The sequence below is a fragment of the Glossina fuscipes genome, unplaced genomic scaffold, assembly GCF_014805625.2.
Source record: "Glossina fuscipes isolate IAEA_lab_2018 unplaced genomic scaffold, Yale_Gfus_2 61, whole genome shotgun sequence".
In the NCBI taxonomy this organism is placed as follows: Eukaryota; Metazoa; Arthropoda; class Insecta; order Diptera; family Glossinidae; genus Glossina; species Glossina fuscipes.
In genome coordinates this window covers 5,243,806-5,262,096 of record NW_023998433.1, presented here as the reverse complement: position 1 = coordinate 5,262,096, position 18,291 = coordinate 5,243,806, and the positions used below count along the sequence as shown (strand labels likewise).

The following is an 18,291-nucleotide window of genomic DNA, read 5'->3' as shown; positions in this document are numbered from 1 at the left end:
CTGACAATACTGGCAACACTATACTTTATTCACCATTTTGTATTTCGCTCTTGAAACGGGAGATATCGAACATATCGAACAATATCTTAAATAGTCTTGAATATTTGCAAAAACGGGAAATTCTTAAAGAAGACTTTAAAAAAAAAGTGTAAGTGTTTATATATCAAATTATTAAATTAAATAAATTTGCGTTTGAAACTATGAAGTAAATGAAGGCTTAGAGACCATATTTACTTTGACCTCTACACAAAATTCAATCACCGCCACACCCTTTATATCAAAATTGATAATATAGATAGATACTTAAAAGAAGAATTCATTCGCAATTCTAAGTTCTACATATTGTAAATTTGCAAATTTTAAGTGCGATTTAAGTAAGAAAGCAATTCAACTAGTTCTAAATAAATGCGGAAACTTAAAGCTGGATTTACTTTTGGACTATATTTCTTAAATGGCAAAGTGGGTGTATAAACGTTACCGCTTCCCGCTATGCCTGCCAAGCAAAAGATTTCTTTAATACATGTTGTTCCATGCATTAGTTTTTTTTTTCGGAAATAGGGGCAACGTATGAATTCCTATTCGCTTTAATTTTTATTCTGCCGTAAAAGCATTAAATTTTAGAATTGTTCAACTGCTAGTTTAAAAATATTATGTTTTCAATTGCAAGTGAAGATTAAGTTTCATCCTATACTGGTAAATAGATAAAATACATATCCTGCTTATAGCCGCTTGATGGAAACTAATTGTTTGTGATACATAAACTTTGGTTTATTTTTTTACTGTTATTGTTTTATGTACACATGTGGGCTTATAGAGTATTTAATTGTGCATTTTTCTTATAAAAATTACGTCATTCTCTTTTTTTCGGTAATGAGTAAATCGTGGCTCATGCATGCAATGGACATGATTTAATCTTGATATCTATAAAAGTAATCAAACTATGTCTAGAACGACAATGTCAATCTTATTAGTTTTGTTCTTATTTATTTTCTGTTGTTAGTAAACTAATTCGATTTAGCCAGTTTTTAGGTATGACTTGCTCGTCAGTGTTCCATTTTCCGTACTCTCTTGTTTACTAAGCTGACCATAGTCGGCGTTATTGTATGAGCAATATTAATATAAAATGTATGTAATAAAATTGTTACGTTATCGCAGACCGCTGGGATTCATTTTAAGCGAACATTCGCGAAAAAAAGGGCAGAAACGTTGCTTTCTTTAATATATACTTACTTAAAACAACAGAGAAAGTAAGTGGCGGCCATTAATATTACAAATATTATAGCCATCGACCCTATATAATTGTTTCTACGAAAGGATTAATTTGGCCTTCTTTTTGTGGAATTGCCACGATCCCAAATATGAATATAAAAAGCCAGTCTTTGGCACGAATATTTTTTGATGGGTAAGAAATCCAAGTTTAAAAAATGACACAATGATAAGAAACTAAAGCACTAAAAGAAACTAAAAAGAAGAGAAAACGGAGCTGTTACCCAGATATTTGCCTGAATCGTCTGCACATTTGGTAAAAATGGTAGACGTTTATTAACTCTGCCATTGTTAAACTTTTGTTTTAAGAAATTAAGTCGCTTCCCAAAAAGGTCGACCAAAAGCTTTTCTCTGAAAAGACTGAAAGAGAACGCTTATTACCGTAAAAATTGTCAAGTTCGATTGCGAGAAAGAAATAAAACATCTTTTACTTGTGATAAATGTAATAAATATATTTGTATTTTTATCTACTATAACAGCTATTTCTGAAATATGTTTGTCATAATTATAGGTGCAACAAGGAAGCGCAAATAAATATCATTCATGGTAAATTGTTATAATTCATCTACTCAAATTACATTATAAAGTACGAAAAGCTATAGTGTTAAGAAGCATTCAACAAAAGCTGCAATGTAAGCTGTTAAAGGTGGACGTAGATATTAGTTAAATCAGGGAAAATTTTTGAATTGAATATGAATATTTACGGGATCAAAAGTTATATATAAAAATATGAAAAATATTTGAGTTCTCCGAGTTTGTGGCTTCTTATGTACACGTATTTTTCTACTTTGACTTTTTTAACGCTCAAGAAATATTTCAACTTTCGTGTTCTTATTTCTTTGATTGTGGCAAATCTACAAGGAGAGAGAACCTACTTGAAATAGGCATCGCGAAAACTAGACTAGGTAGAAAAAAGGTAAAGACAGGTATTTGAAGATCGTTTCATATAAATAAAAGTTATCGAAAAATTTTGGAACGTTATATGCTTTATAACCATTTTGTTGAATATCGAAATTTGAAAAGGATTAAATTGGCGTATTGTCGGTAGTTTTTTGGTGTCAAAAATATTCGTTCTCGCTTTAATATAATTTTTTATTTGTCTTCGAAAGTTGTCATAAAGGCAGAAAGAAGTATTCTTCATTACTATGATCTATTAGATATTTTCTTTTTCTTTACATTTATTTCATGTTTATTTTTTCTAACGAATTATGTGTAACAAGCAAAATAAAAAAATAAAACATGAATCGTCAGAAAATGTGCATTTGTATAGAAAAGAACGTATACAGCTCTTTGGTACGGCTTTTACGCTAGGAAAAATTTTCTGCATTTTTAGTTAACATTAAAACATAGTGTTAGATTCATAGTTCACATAACTATTACGTAATTCACTTAACGTAGACATACCTTCCGGTTTGGTGATTAAGGCAAGTCACCCTTATATCAGTGAATTCGCATTGTATGTGTCTCTCTAACAATAAAGTGAATTGACAATACGGTTCGCGATTATATTGTTAGCAAGAGTAATTGAAAGAATTCATTGCAAGTTTGTTATAAGGTAAAGTACGATTTGTCTTTGCGGTATTTTCAAATAATCATTTAGCCTGCATCGTCCTGTAAGTGTATGGGTGTGACCTTTTTGTGATGTAATAATCTTACTTTTCGTTCAAAATTCACAGACATTTGTACTTATAGTTTATATCAGTATGTAATGCTTACAAAAGGGATAATTAATTGTGTGTATGCGCCGTATTTGCTGCCAAAGTGACATCATTTTGTGCTTAATGCGACAATATGAAAAACCTGAAGCAAATTTTGTCTTTTTCTCTGTTCATCTTCCGTTTCAGACTAGAATTCTAACGGTAGTTGAAGGAGAAAAGTGTTTACATGTTTGTGAAACAATTATAAAACCTTTGAGATAGTTTCGAAAACAAATTTAACGGAAGGCGATGAATTCTAAAGCAGCACATAAACTGAAGGTGCTATTACAATGTGAGGAGATTCAAGAAGATTGTTCTGCGCATTGGTTGCTTCAGCAGTTTGCCACCACAAATGAAAATAGTTGCACATTGGTGGAATTTGCATTATATTTCCTGAATAATCTGAGACAACATACCGAAAATCATTTAAAGTCTAACGCTTTCGAGGTATCTAAATGTCGAACACCAATTAGAGGTAGCTCGATGGATAGAAGCACAATAGATGTGCAAAGATCAAATAAAACTTCGCTTGAAGAATTTGCCTGCACAACACCACGTTTATGTACCTCGGCTGATCGTATTAGTTTTTCACAAACGTTTTCTACGAATGCGACACCGAGCAAACATAATCTTTTGATGAATTCTCGGAGATTATCCAATATACCATCATCAACCAAAAATCCTTTAGGATCGAGCCGTTGTTTGGGTGATTTTATAATTATGAACTCACAATCACCAAGCAGCAGGTTGAACAAAAAGAAAGCATTACAACAACACCAACAACAACAAATTGCAGAGGGCGGTAAAGTGAGAGTTGAAAATCCTAAGAAACGTGTGGTACCTACGACCCTTAGCAGAAAAAATGAATCTCCATCGACGTCGGTGTTTGCTGGGGAGAGTTCATTTAGTTCTGAAAACAATATGGCTAATGTTGTCCATGAAGAGATAGAGAATAAAGAACACTGTGAAGTACTAGCAGCCAGAAAAAGTCTGAAATCAAATCCTGACGAGATAACTAAAGAAGTACTAAAAGTTTCTTTAACTTCCGCGACTAGAGCAGGGGAATTTGTTGAAGATAAATATTTTGAACAATTGCAATCTGGAGAACTCGTATTAGATTTTGAAAGTCTTAAGAATAACACGCATTTGCATAAGTTATCAAACTTATACTCAGTGCTCATTGATTTAAACCTCACTACGAATGTTTTAAATGAAATCTCTTTGCTAGTGAACCTGCTGAATGCCACCAGTTCTATAGTGAACACAAAGTCCTCATCTGACATTTACCATCATTTAAAAAAACTAACTCTTAAAGATACTGAAGACTTGGCATGTGAACTGCCTATGATGCAGTTGGAAAATCTTTCAAAAGCTGTCTACTTTGCCTACATCACATTAATTAAACAAAAACATACAATTGCTTTATTAGATCACAAATCAATAAACGTAATACTGAATAGCGACCGTTGGCATTATCTTCCAGAAGATATTAAGTCGTATTTGAAAGAAGTGTACCGCTGTAAACAAAAACTGGACTTGCATAAAAACAGCAATGATATTGTGGAAAGCTATGAACCAAAACAGTTTGTCAATGTATATTTCCAAGTAGATCAAAATTCACGTCAGTTTTTCAGTTCTCAGCAGGAATTTGCCAACTTTCGTGCCCAACGTGATCACTTCTATAAAATCCTCAACATTTGGGAATTAAATCACTTGAATCGGAATTGGTCGTTTTCGAACGAAATTGCGCCGAGAATAAAAGATATATTTGAGGTGTCAGAGAGTCCAATCAATATGGCACATTTTGCTAAACTTTTCGTGTCACAACTGCTAATATCATCTACTAATTCTACCTCACCAGATGATATTGGTATCGAGGTCGATTTGTTGAAATTCAATAAACTGACACAGCGATTAATTACTCCGAGCAGTTTCTCTATGGATTATCAATTTCCTCATACTCAAAGCTTTTTTCGAGATTTCATAGCTGAAGCCCGCTCATTAGCATTTGCTGAGCAACTAAAAATGGAACTTTATTCAGAATTAATAAATCTGAATGATAGTTCGTTTGACCAGATTTGCATTAACAGTTCGAAAGAGGATGAAGGCGACAAGAATCATTCACCTTTTCATAGATACGCAGGATGTGGCGAACAATATGTTGTTAAGCAAAAGTTGATGGCGTCTATGCTGGTGTTAGCGAAATTTTTAGGTTTTGCGATAGCTTTACCATTCGTAAACCCGATCAATAATAATGGCAATAGAGGTGACATGTTATCGATGCCTGTATCTATAGAAAAAAAGCAAATGGCATTGCGAAGTTCAATGCAGCCCAACTTCAATACTACTAAAATACTTCAAGATAGCTTAATGGGGGGTAAACTGCTAATAACATTGCCTTGGATGGTTCAATACCTTGGTATGCTTGATAGGGTTACCTTGCAGTTGGATAATTACGAAAAAACATTGCGCTTAGTGTTTGCTTTGTATGGAAGTCTTGGTTGGTGTATTGATCAATCAAATACGTTTAGTTTTATCATTCGCGTTTGTCTTGGTTGGTTGTTTGAAAACAAGCAAATTATTAGTGAACAATATTTTGATTTTAGTGGACTATGTCATACCTATAACGCTGAACAGCCTAGTGAACTACAGTTTGTTCGAACGTGGTTGCAAGCAGAGCCATTGCAAAGTTTTGATCTCAATCCAATGCTTGAAGACTTACTTCACGTTGCTTGTCCATTTCTGGCAGAGTTCCGCATATCTATTATGCCGGCCAAATATGCTCAAACCAAATATGCCTCACGTAGCGGTCGATTTCGTTATATAACTCCACGCCTATCGGATTTATCTTCACCTGCTCCGTCCAATAAAGCTGTTTACTTCTTCGCGGCTAATCAGCAGACAACAACTAGTCAAAAGCGATTAGTTCAAGCTTTCCTTCATGCCCAAACTGCCTCGACGCGCCAGCTGATAAGTTTCTGCATAGAACGTTGTTACAGGAGTGCCGTCAAAGATGGGCATTACAGAATTCTCGTGCCCTCAAAAAGTGATGCTGATACTTTAGTAAATAGAATAGAATCTTTCGATTATTATAAAGTGTTCGAAGAAATTGAATCTATTTATTCTAGTGCTCAAGAAAAAGCTACCCAACATTGGAATACATCCGTACCGGGACGGTTGAAAGAACGCATCCAAAAAGCGCTGGAAGCTTTTCTGCCTGCAGAAACTAATCCCGTTTTGCAGGAAACGTATTTTATGATTATTAAGCATGAAGCAGCACAAAAAGTCAACGATTGGTTTCACGTAAATATGGAAAAAAATAAATTTTATTGTAACGACTTAGATGAATTAGTGACCAAAGTTTGCAATGCTAACAGAAATAAAACTTATATGGGTTCCAGCGATTTAAAAATAACTCGTTCGATTCCCAGTCTTTCCCAGCTTCTTGATGGATTGCAGCAATGGTTACACTGTACCTCAGTACAGTTCGATGTTTTAAGCGATAATTTTGCCTCTTTAACTAAATTATTGAAACTATTACGTGAAGCATTTGAAAATGTCCTACCAGCATTGTTCTTTCATGTTGTGGGTAGTAGCACTGTACAGTTGACGCAACGTCTAATCGATCGACATACTCAATATGTAACTAATGAACTCATTGAAGCGGCTTGTAATTTGTGGCTTCATCCGAAAATGCAAGCTGCTCTAAAAATAACGACTAAAAAGGATAAAGAATTGGAAGACACTCATTACAGCGAGAATACCGTGCCAAGCATCTACGAAAGTTTTATAACAATTCCGTTTATTGAGTCCCTTGGTACCAGGCGTCCCTGTTTCGACAGGCTGGCGCAAGTTTTGATTACCATGATTAAAAAACATGTGATTACCATTGATTATACTAATGAACTGTTAGTGCCGATTTTCAAGCATGATTGGCATCCGACCATTTTGTCAGAAATTTCAGAAATGTTACGTTTCATAGCTAAGGAAACGACATTAGTATGCAGTGAAAGTAGTTACATCAGTGATGATGAAGACGGAAATGATGGTAATAAAAAATCTAGTCTTTTTATGGAAATGTTGGCAGATTTCTCACGTGATTCTGAATTTTTATGAAATATTACATGAAAAATTAATAAAGATTTATAAAAAGCAATTGTTTTCATTTTTTCTTGCGTCCCTTATATAGTTAAGCTTACCTAGGTTATAATATTGCTATGAAAATATAAAATTTTTGACATCCTTTATGTAGGAACGGGAAGGTGTTCACATATCCATTTGTTGTACCAATTAGATTTCATTGTTATACTGATTATGTTTTATGATTTTGCAGGTTATCGCATTCGTTTAACGACTGATTTCAAACAGTATTAAACGTGTATTGTCTGTAACAAGGCGAAGATTGATATCATCGTCAGACCCTAATAACAATATAAATATAGATACGTTTCCAAAAGCAGAGCAAAAGTGGTACGGAAGATCAGATTTTAAATAAAGATTATGGAGAATTTTACCCCGAAAGAGGTGAAAATCCTCGAAACTGTTGAGGATATTCAAGAGCGACGCGAACAGGTTTTGTCACGTTACAATGAATTTAAGATTGAGACTCGTCAAAAACGTGAAAAGCTGGAAGACTCCAGACGTTTTCAGTATTTTAAGCGTGATGCTGATGAACTTGAGTCGTGGATCAATGAAAAGTTGCAGGCAGCTAGTGAAGAAAGTTACCGAGATCCTACTAATTTGCAGGCAAAAATTCAAAAGCATCAAGCTTTTGAAGCTGAAGTATCTGCGCATAGCAATGCTATCGTCTCTTTGGATAACACCGGTCAAGAGATGATCAATCAAACTCATTTTGCATCAGAAACCATCCGTCGTCGTCTCGACGAATTGCATCGCTTGTGGGAACTATTATTAAGTCGTTTGGCTGAAAAAGGTCAAAAATTACAACAAGCTTTGGTTTTGGTCCAATTTTTGCGTCAATGCGAGGAAGTTATGTTCTGGATTAAAGACAAAGAAGCTTTTGTGACGGCAGATGAATTCGGCCAGGATTTGGAACACGTTGAAGTTTTACAGCGCAAATTCGATGAGTTTCAAAAGGATATGGCCTCTCAAGAGTATCGCGTTACTGAAGTCAATCAATTAGCCGACAAACTTATTCAAGATGCTCACCCTGATCGCGATACTATTACAAAACGTAAAGATGACCTAAATGAGGCTTGGCAACGCCTTAAGCAACTTGCTATCGTACGTCAAGAAAAGCTATTTGGAGCCCACGAAATTCAACGCTTTAATCGGGATGCAGATGAAACTGTCGCTTGGATTGCTGAAAAAGACGTTGTTCTCTCTTCCGATGATTACGGTCGTGACTTGGCCAGTGTGCAAGCTTTACAACGTAAACACGAAGGAGTTGAACGTGATCTTGCTGCTTTAGAGGACAAAGTTTCCACCCTAGGTGCTGAAGCTCAACGATTGTGCTCAATTCATGCTGATCACAGCGACCAAATCCGGGATAAACAAGCCGAGATAGCCAACTATTGGCAAAGCCTAAAAGCTAAAGCTGGCGAACGAAAGCAAAAATTGGATGAATCCTATTTCTTGCACCGTTTTTTGGCTGACTTTCGCGATTTGGTCTCTTGGATCAATGGCATGAAAGCTATTATCTCAGCCGATGAATTGGCTAAAGATGTGGCTGGAGCTGAAGCTCTTTTAGAACGTCATCAAGAACATAAGGGCGAAATAGACGCCCGTGAAGACAGTTTTAAATTAACGATTGAATCTGGACAAAAATTATTAGAGCGTGAACACTACGCCGCCGCAGAAATTCAAGAAAAGTTAGCTGCTTTAGAGAATGATAAAAGCTCGTTGCTTTCTTTGTGGGAAGACAGGCGCATCCTATATGAGCAGTGTATGGATTTGCAGCTGTTTTACCGCGACACGGAGCAAGCTGATACCTGGATGGCTAAGCAGGAAGCCTTTTTAGCCAACGAGGACTTAGGCGATTCTTTAGACTCGGTTGAAGCACTAATTAAAAAGCATGAGGACTTTGAAAAGAGTTTGGCTGCTCAAGAAGAGAAAATTAAGGCTCTTGATATTTTTGCAACTAAACTGATCGATGGGCAACATTACGCTGCCGATGACGTAGCACAGCGTCGACAAATGTTACTTGCGCGTCGTGCCGCCCTTCTTGAGAAATCAAATAAGCGACGACAACTATTAGAAGATTCCAACCGTTATCAACAGTTTGAACGCGATTGTGATGAGACTAAAGGTTGGATTAGTGAAAAATTAAAATTCGCCACTGACGACAGCTACTTGGATCCCACAAATCTTAATGGAAAGATGCAGAAGCATCAGAATTTTGAACATGAATTAAATGCTAATAAATCGCGTATTGAGGACATTACCACGGTGGGATCTGAACTGATTGAGAAAGGACACTATGCAGCAGATCAAGTCAATACTCGTATGCAAGAAATTGTGGTCTTATGGGAAACTCTAGTACAAGCATCCGATAAGAAAGGTTGCAAGTTACATGAAGCTTGCCAGCAACAGCAATTCAATCGTACAATCGAGGACATCGAGTTATGGTTGAGCGAAATTGAAGGTCAACTGATGTCCGAAGATCATGGCAAAGACTTAACTTCTGTGCAAAATTTGCAAAAGAAACATGCTTTGCTTGAGGCTGATGTAATGGCCCACCAAGACCGTATAGAAAGCATCAAAGTAGCGGCTAACAAATTTATCGAGTCTGGTCATTTTGACGCTGATAACATACGTCAAAAAGAAAGTAACCTGTCATCTCGTTACGCATCTTTGGCTGCTCCGATGGCCGAACGCAAACAGCATTTGATGGATTCGTTGCAAGTTCAGCAATTATTCCGAGATTTAGAAGACGAAGCAGCTTGGATACGTGAAAAAGAACCGATTGCTGCTTCTACTAATCGCGGCCGCGACTTGATAGGAGTGCAAAATCTAATAAAAAAACACCAAGCTGTTATGGCTGAGATTAATAACCACGAAGCACGCTTACTCAACGTAATTAGCTCCGGCGAAAATATGCTAAAAGATCAACCATTTGCTAGTGATGATATCCGTCAACGTTTAGATGCTTTACAAGAGCAATGGAATAATTTAAAAGATAAATCCAACCAACGTAAGCAGGATTTGGAAGATTCACTGCAAGCTCATCAATACTTCGCCGATGCAAATGAAGCCGAGTCTTGGATGCGCGAAAAGGAGCCTATCGCTACCAGCAACGATTATGGCAAAGATGAAGATTCGTCTGAAGCGTTATTAAAAAAACACGAAGCCTTGGTTTCCGATTTAGAAGCTTTCGGTAACACCATTCAAGCGTTGCAAGAACAGGCTAAAAATTGCCGACAACAGGAAACTCCAGTTGTTGATATAACCGGTAAGGAGTGCGTGGTAGCTTTATATGATTATACTGAAAAATCGCCGCGGGAAGTCTCAATGAAAAAAGGTGATGTACTCACTTTGCTTAATTCTAATAATAAAGATTGGTGGAAAGTTGAAGTAAACGATCGTCAAGGCTTCGTGCCGGCTGCTTACATCAAAAAAATTGAAGCTGGTCTAAGTGCCAGCCAACAAAATTTGGTAGACAATCACTCAATCTCTAAAAGACAAGCTCAAATTAACTCACAGTACGACAATTTGTTAACATTGGCTCGTGAACGTCAAAATAAATTAAATGAAACCGTCAAGGCTTATGTGCTAGTCCGTGAAGCTGCTGACCTTACTAATTGGATAAAAGATAAAGAGAACCATGCCCAAATCGCTGACGTAGTTGGCGAAGATTTAGAGGAAGTTGAAGTACTCCAAAAGAAATTCGACGACTTCACCGATGATCTAAAGGCTAATGAAGTACGGTTAGCTAACATGAATGAGATTGCAATTCAATTGACTTCTTTAGGGCAAACCGAAGCTGCAATGAAAATTCAGACACAAATGCAAGATCTCAATGAGAAATGGAACAATTTACAACAGTTGACTGCCGAAAAGGCTAGTCAACTCGGTTCAGCTCACGAAGTTCAACGTTTCCATCGCGACATTGACGAAACCAAAGACTGGATAGCTGAGAAGGAAAACGCTATCAACAATGACGATTTAGGAAAAGATTTACGAAGTGTTCAAACGTTGCAGCGTAAACATGAAGGTGTGGAACGTGATTTAGCTGCTTTGCGTGACAAAATACGGCAGTTGGACGAGACTGCCAACCGATTAATGCAGTCACATCCTGATACGGCCGAGCAAACCTATTCTAAGCAAAAAGAAATAAATGAAATGTGGAATCAGATCATAACTAAAGCCACTGCCCGTAAAGAAAAACTTTTAGATTCATACGATTTACAACGTTTCCTTAGCGATTATCGCGACTTATTAGCTTGGATTAGTTCTATGATGAGTTTAGTAACATCTGACGAATTGGCTAGTGATGTGACTGGGGCCGAGGCTCTCATTGAACGTCATCAAGTAAGTTTTTAGTTTTTTTAAGAATATGAAAATATTGCTTTTTGTATAAGGCTGCGCATTGGTTAAATTGGGCATGTAGGAAGCCCCAATTACTGGAATGGATGTCTATCGACTGACAGCTATAAAGTGATTGAATGATGATGATGCACACATTAATGTTTATTTGTGGCTTTTAACGTTGGATGACTTAAATGTTTAATGATTCCGCTTGAGGCAAAATGCTCGAACGTAACTACATCACTATTACATGCCCGCACAAATGATTGGCTTGTTGCGTATCGGTCGATGTGTAGTTGTGTGCCATCTCTCATAACAACAAATCAGACTATCCAACATGAACGCATCATCACTTGATTGTGCCACACTTATTTTTGCATATTATTTAATTTATAAGTTATCGTTACCGAACCAGTGAATTACGTGTGTATATGTTTTAGGGTCATCGATCCGAAATCGAATATATGTTTGGAAATAGTACCGCAAAAAGCTTCTTCCACCCAACATCAAAAGAGGTAGTTTTCACCCGCCAACTTTCTTTTTCTTTTGTAAAGTTTACTATCAGAGCCTTTTATATACAAAGCACTACCGCTGCCAATACAGTTACTATCACCCATCAATGCTCTCTGTGTATAACTAATGATGCTACACAAATTGTCTTGATATTGACTTGAATAATTTTCATTTTGTTTCTAATTTTAAATCTCGGGTTGGTTTACGTTTCTTGTTATCGAGCTATCGTACCATACGAAAGACCAAAACGATATGATTGCGTTTTGGGTTTATGGTATTCGATTGCTTTCATATCAGGTTGAGCTTCTCGTTCGTTGCATTTGCAATGGAATGTTTGTGATGTTTTTGATGTCTGTATAATAAAATAGTGAAAATAAGAGGAAGATATGTAAATAAATGAAATCAAATATAAAATTTGGAAAAGAAATTGATGAAACTGAAATCTATGAAAAAATAAATATAAAGCACAGTTTAATAAATTAAGTTATATCATTGTTTATTTAAATTGCCCAACTCTTCCTCTCTTATAAGCTAGCATGTCATATTAAAATGCGCGGCTAAACTCTGTCTAAAAAAGGTCCCAAAATATCACGTATCCACAATATTTTTTAAATAGTTTCTAGTAATTCCTATATTTTCGCTTTTTGTTCCTAGAGATTTTTCTGCTCATTCTATATTGATTTATCCCTTTTTATATTTTATGGTATCAACAGATAAAAGCGCCGGAAATAATTATTTTATTATTCTTGCCAATATTTTGGAAATTCAGAGATTAAGTAGTCCTCCTATGTCCATTGATTTTATCAAATATGTGGGTTTTTACTTTGTTTTCGCTTTAAACATGAAGCTCGATAACTATTTTGCTCTACAAATAGTCATACGCAATCGAGTATCATCAACCTAATTCTCATTAACGAGTGCTTGCTAATCCAAAATGCAAATTCGATATCGAGTTTGTGCGATAACGAGGACTGCAACCATAAATATTTTTTTGCACTTAAGCATTATGTCTTTCAATTCAGTTACCTGTGATCTGTAATAGTACACATTAATTCTCACACACATAAATGTACACCGTACTACCATAACCAATACAGTCAGTCAGTCAATCATCTTCTATGTTTGTGTCATTTTGTTATTTTCTAAAATAATTTCATTTCATCCGTGTATTTAGTTATTGTGCATATGCGTGTATTAAACATCATAGTTCAAGTTCGTAAATATAATGATTTCAAAGGTCCATACATGTTACGTGCCGAGGACGATCTACTGCTAAACTTAATTGTGTCATACATGCTTATGTATATTTTGTTCTAACACAAGAGGCACATGTAAATTTAATCGATCTTAATTTCTCTGTTCTCAAATGAGTTGTCTAAACTTAAAATCAGAATTCTCGAATTCGGAGGTCTTGTGTATCTCTATAAATTATTTTGCATAATTAATTAGGAGCACCGAACTGAAATCGATGCCCGTGCTGGCACCTTTGCTGCTTTCGAACAATTTGGAAATGAACTTTTGCAAGCAAATCATTATGCTTCACCTGAGATTAAGAACAAGATTGAAGATTTGGGTAAGACTCGCGAAGAATTGGAAAAAGCTTGGACTGAAAGACGTTTGCAATTGGAGCAGAATCTTGATTTGCAGTTGTATATGCGTGATTGCGAACTAGCTGAGGCTTGGATGTCTGCTCGCGAAGCTTTTCTAAATGCTGACGACGTCGACGATAAAGGAGACAACGTCGAAGCTTTGATAAAGAAACATGAAGACTTTGATAAAGCCATCAATGGTCACGAAGAGAAAATCGCTGCTTTACAAGTATTAGCTGATACCCTAATCAATCAAAACCATTATGCTTCTGACTTGATTGACGGTAAACGCAAACAAGTTTTGGAACGTTGGCGCCATTTGAAAGAAGGCTTAATCGAGAAGCGATCACGTTTGGGTGATGAACAAACTTTGCAGCAGTTTTCCCGTGATGCTGACGAAATCGAGAATTGGATTGCTGAAAAATTGCAATTAGCTACTGAGGAGAGTTACAAAGATCCGGCAAACATTCAATCCAAACATCAGAAACATCAAGCTTTCGAGGCTGAATTAGCAGCGAATGCTGATCGCATTCAAAGTGTTCTGGCGATGGGTGAAAATCTAATACACAAAAAGCAATGCAGTGGCTCAGAGGATGCAGTGCAAAAACGTCTTACTCAAATTGCCGATCAATGGGAATATCTCACTCATAAGACTACTGAGAAATCTTTAAAACTGAAAGAAGCCAACAAGCAACGCACCTATATAGCTGCTGTTAAGGATTTAGACTTCTGGTTAGGCGAAGTTGAAAGTCTATTAACCACCGAAGATTCTGGCAAAGATTTGGCTTCGGTTCAAAATCTTATGAAGAAACACCAATTAGTCGAGGCCGATATTATATCTCATCAGGACCGCATAAAAGATATGAATAAACAAGCTGATTCGCTGGTTGAAAGCGGTCAATTCGATAGCGCTGGCATTCAAGAAAAACGCCAGACGATTAATGAGCGCTATGAGCGTATTTGCAATTTAGCGGCCCATCGCCAAGCTCGTCTTAATGAGGCATTAACATTGCATCAATTTTTCCGTGACATTGCTGACGAAGAAAGCTGGATTAAAGAGAAAAAACTGTTGGTGGGATCTGATGACTATGGTCGTGACCTGACCGGCGTCCAAAATTTGAAAAAGAAGCACAAACGCCTAGAAGCCGAATTGGGTTCACACGAACCAGCTATACAAGCAGTTCAAGAGGCTGGTGAAAAATTAATGGATGTTTCCAATTTAGGTGTTCCTGAAATAGAACAACGTTTAAAAGCTTTGAATCAAGCATGGGCCGAATTAAAGAATTTGGCGGCTACTCGCGGTCAAAAGTTGGATGAATCCTTGACATATCAGCAATTCCTGGCCCAGGTGGAGGAGGAGGAAGCGTGGATTACTGAAAAACAACAGCTTTTATCAGTCGACGATTATGGAGATTCAATGGCTGCTGTCCAGGGTTTGTTGAAAAAACACGACGCTTTTGAAACGGACTTCGCCGCGCACAAAGATCGTTGCGCTCTAATTTGCGAGCAGGGCAATACATTGATGGAAGCAAAGAACCATCATGGGGATTCCATTGGTCAACGCTGTCAACAATTACGTAATAAGTTGGAAAATCTGAATGCTTTAGCTGCTAGGCGTAAGGGTTCTCTGTTGGATAATTCCGCCTATTTGCAATTCATGTGGAAAGCTGATGTCGTGGAGTCATGGATAGCTGATAAAGAGAATTATGTACGTTCGGATGAGTATGGACGTGATCTTTCGACTGTACAGACTCTTTTAACTAAACAAGAGACATTTGATGCTGGTAAGTTCAGATCACAGCTAGGTCCTAAATTGCAAAATAAAATGTGAATTTGTATTTTGGTTTTAGGTCTTAATGCATTTGAACAGGAAGGTATTCACAACATAACTACACTGAAGGATCAACTTATCAATGCCAGTCATGCTCAATCGCGAGCCATTCTTAAACGTCACGAAGATGTGATTTCGCGTTGGCAGAAATTGCGTGATGCATCCGAGACACGCAAACAACGGCTTCTCGCCATGCAGGAGCAATTTCGCCAAATCGAAGAACTCTATTTGACATTCGCCAAGAAGGCCTCGGCCTTCAATTCTTGGTTCGAAAATGCCGAAGAGGATCTTACTGATCCTGTTCGCTGCAATTCGATCGAAGAAATACGCGCCTTACGCGATGCCCACGCCCAGTTTCAGGCGTCGTTATCGTCAGCAGAAGCTGACTTTAAGGCCTTGGCAGCTCTTGACCAGAAAATCAAGAGCTTCAATGTTGGACCTAATCCTTATACTTGGTTCACCATGGAAGCTCTTGAAGAGACATGGCGCAATCTGCAAAAGATCATAGAGGAACGAGATGGCGAACTTGCCAAAGAGGCTAAGCGTCAAGAGGAAAATGACAAGTTGCGTAAAGAATTCGCCAAGCATGCTAACTTATTCCATCAGTGGCTAACCGAGACAAGGTAAGAGCTTCAAAATTTATTTCACGCTGGGGTGACGTTAAACGGTACATCCACACATCTATGTATCCGAAACATACGTGTATATTACATCTTTGCACTTTCTTTCGCGAATGCCTTCTGACACTGAAAATTAAATTCTTATTATGCGTTTTTTTTAGGTTTTATATGCTGGGTTATAATGGTCAAGGGTAATAATACAAACAAGCCAAAGAAAGAAAAAACAAATTTTAAATTCTCGTTTTTAATTTGAAACAAATTAAATGCTTGAATTTTTTCATTTTATTTATTAATACTGTGTTGCTTCGTTTGGATTCGTTATTAATATTAAAGTTAAAGCCGATTGGCAGCTAACTGTTTGCCTACACTCTCTGAATATGATTGATACACAATAACGTGCATTACCGAGAAAACGTATTCGATTTTCCATCTTTTCTCCTCTAAGAAATCTGAGCGGTTACCGTTAACTTATTTAAATTCAACTTTTGGTTCAAGAGCAAAAACATAACTAAATTTTTTTTACTTTTATACTTACACGTATTTATGTAATATTTCGCTGTATGTACGCTTTTCAAAAAAAAAAAAAAAATGCATGATCAAATAAGTTACAGAATAAAAAATCATTGACTTTATTTCGCAATTAATAAAAGCATAGAATTTCAAGTTCATGGTTTTATGTAGGGATTAAATTGGAATATACCTGGACGTTGCCCTTGCCCGATACCCCACTCCCCGTCAAATTTAGGCTAGCTTTTAATAAGTGAAATGCTAAGCATAATTTTTGCCTTTTGTTTGTCCTACTAGGTTTTTTTTGGACTCATGTGGAAAGGTGCAAGATATTGTACATCTAAAAATAACTTTCGACCCATTTGTTTGTCTAAACAATAATATAATAACACCAGCTAATCACTGCTTTACTAAACTCAAATTTTTAATCTCTTTAAATAACACTAATATTAGCTTTCAAAATTTTGCTTAAAATATCAGAACGTCAATGATGGAAGGTTCCGGTTCTTTGGAACAACAATTAGAAGCACTTCGCGTCAAAGCAACGGAGGTGAGGGCGCGTCGTGTCGATTTAAAGAAGATCGAAGAGCTGGGTGCTTTGTTGGAGGAACATTTAATATTAGATAATCGTTACACAGAACACTCTACTGTGGGCTTAGCTCAACAATGGGATCAATTAGATCAATTGTCGATGCGTATGCAACATAATTTGGAGCAGCAGATACAAGCCCGTAATCATTCTGGAGTTTCAGAAGACTCTCTTAAGGAATTCTCAATGATGTTCAAACATTTCGATAAGGATAAGAGTGGTAAACTTAACCATCAGGAATTCAAATCTTGTTTACGCGCACTGGGTTATGATTTACCTATGGTTGAGGAAGGTCAACCTGATCCTGAATTTGAAGCCATACTTAACGTAGTAGATCCGAACCGTGATGGCTACGTGTCATTGCAAGAGTACATCGCCTTCATGATTTCGAAGGAAACCGAAAATGTGCAATCTTACGAAGAAATTGAGAATGCTTTCCGCGCTATTACTGCCTCCGATCGTCCTTACGTTACCAAGGAGGAATTATACTGCGTTTGTTTACTTTTTATTATTTTAGCTTGATTTTTTCACTACATTTTTATTTATTTACTTTACAGAATCTTACCAAGGATATGGCCGACTATTGTGTGCAGCGCATGAAACCGTATATTGAACCCCGCTCTAATCAACCCATCAAAGATGCTTTAGATTACATAGAATTCACACGAACACTGTTCCAGAACTAAATTTAATTTTTTCAATTCGAAGAATCTGCTTTTATTGGTAGACACTTTGACTAACGGCAGTTTAGCATTGGTCATACGAATCTGCGCAAAGCAATATCATTTTCTTTGTAATTTTATATTACTTGTTAAACACTCAACTTTTTGCATTTATACACCCAATTTTTCCAAATGCTAGCGAACATTTAAAAGCGGAGGCGACGATCATAGTTCAGACTAATAAAAAATATTGCTGGATCTTCTCTTCTTACGGAACGAAATTTTATATTTAATAATTAAATAAATTAATTAACCAAGTAATAATTAGCCGAACCTTAAATATTATGAGCAATTTGTGTGTATCCAAGCTAAAAATAAAAATCTATCTTATATTTATTGCAAGATGTTATTTCAATAAGACCATATTTTCTTATCGTATCCGTATAAAGAAAAATTCCTATTTTTTGCATTATTTTACAGTTACTTCAAAGAAGAAGTATGATTTTGGAGGGCTTCCTAATGGTTTTATT

General features: G+C 36.5%; 2 protein-coding genes across 5 annotated transcripts; both read left to right on the top strand.

The window, feature by feature from the left end:
* Nucleotides 1-50: 50 nt before the first annotated feature.
* LOC119638023 (spectrin alpha chain) lies at nucleotides 51-18,113 on the top strand. Of its 4 annotated transcripts, XM_038034579.1 has the most exons (8): nucleotides 51-148; nucleotides 7,297-11,453; nucleotides 11,891-11,965; nucleotides 13,413-15,336; nucleotides 15,403-16,006; nucleotides 16,165-16,194; nucleotides 16,991-17,591; nucleotides 17,657-18,113. In XM_038034579.1, the coding sequence occupies exons 2-8, from the start codon at nucleotides 7,464-7,466 to the stop codon at nucleotides 17,783-17,785; spliced, it is 7,353 nt and encodes a 2,450-aa protein (XP_037890507.1). In that variant the 5' UTR covers nucleotides 51-148; nucleotides 7,297-7,463; the 3' UTR covers nucleotides 17,786-18,113. The 4 variants fall into 4 exon arrangements, with proteins under 4 accessions (XP_037890507.1, XP_037890508.1, XP_037890510.1 ...); XM_038034580.1 differs by lacking the exon at nucleotides 16,165-16,194 and having other exon boundaries at nucleotides 52-148; nucleotides 17,657-18,110; XM_038034582.1 differs by lacking the exons at nucleotides 51-148; nucleotides 11,891-11,965 and having other exon boundaries at nucleotides 7,464-11,453; nucleotides 17,657-17,785.
* Nucleotides 2,702-7,120, top strand: LOC119638024 (protein disks lost). The gene is made up of 2 exons (XM_038034584.1): nucleotides 2,702-2,821; nucleotides 3,111-7,120. Exon 2 carries the CDS (start codon nucleotides 3,213-3,215, stop codon nucleotides 7,077-7,079), a length of 3,867 nt encoding a protein of 1,288 aa, XP_037890512.1. The 5' UTR covers nucleotides 2,702-2,821; nucleotides 3,111-3,212; the 3' UTR covers nucleotides 7,080-7,120.
* Nucleotides 18,114-18,291: the final 178 nt, after the last annotated feature.

Bases quoted from the DNA above. Each gene is read 5' to 3' on its own strand.
- LOC119638024 (XM_038034584.1), top strand. From the start codon at position 3,213: ATGAATTCTAAAGCAGCACATAAACTGAAGGTGCTATTACAATGTGAG.
- LOC119638023 (XM_038034579.1), top strand. From the start codon at position 7,464: ATGGAGAATTTTACCCCGAAAGAGGTGAAAATCCTCGAAACTGTTGAG. The intron at 16,195-16,990 runs GTAATAATACAA...TTAAAATATCAG, and splicing joins CTGGGTTATAATGGTCAAGG to AACGTCAATGATGGAAGGTT. The intron at 17,592-17,656 runs GTTTGTTTACTT...TTTACTTTACAG, and splicing joins CCAAGGAGGAATTATACTGC to AATCTTACCAAGGATATGGC.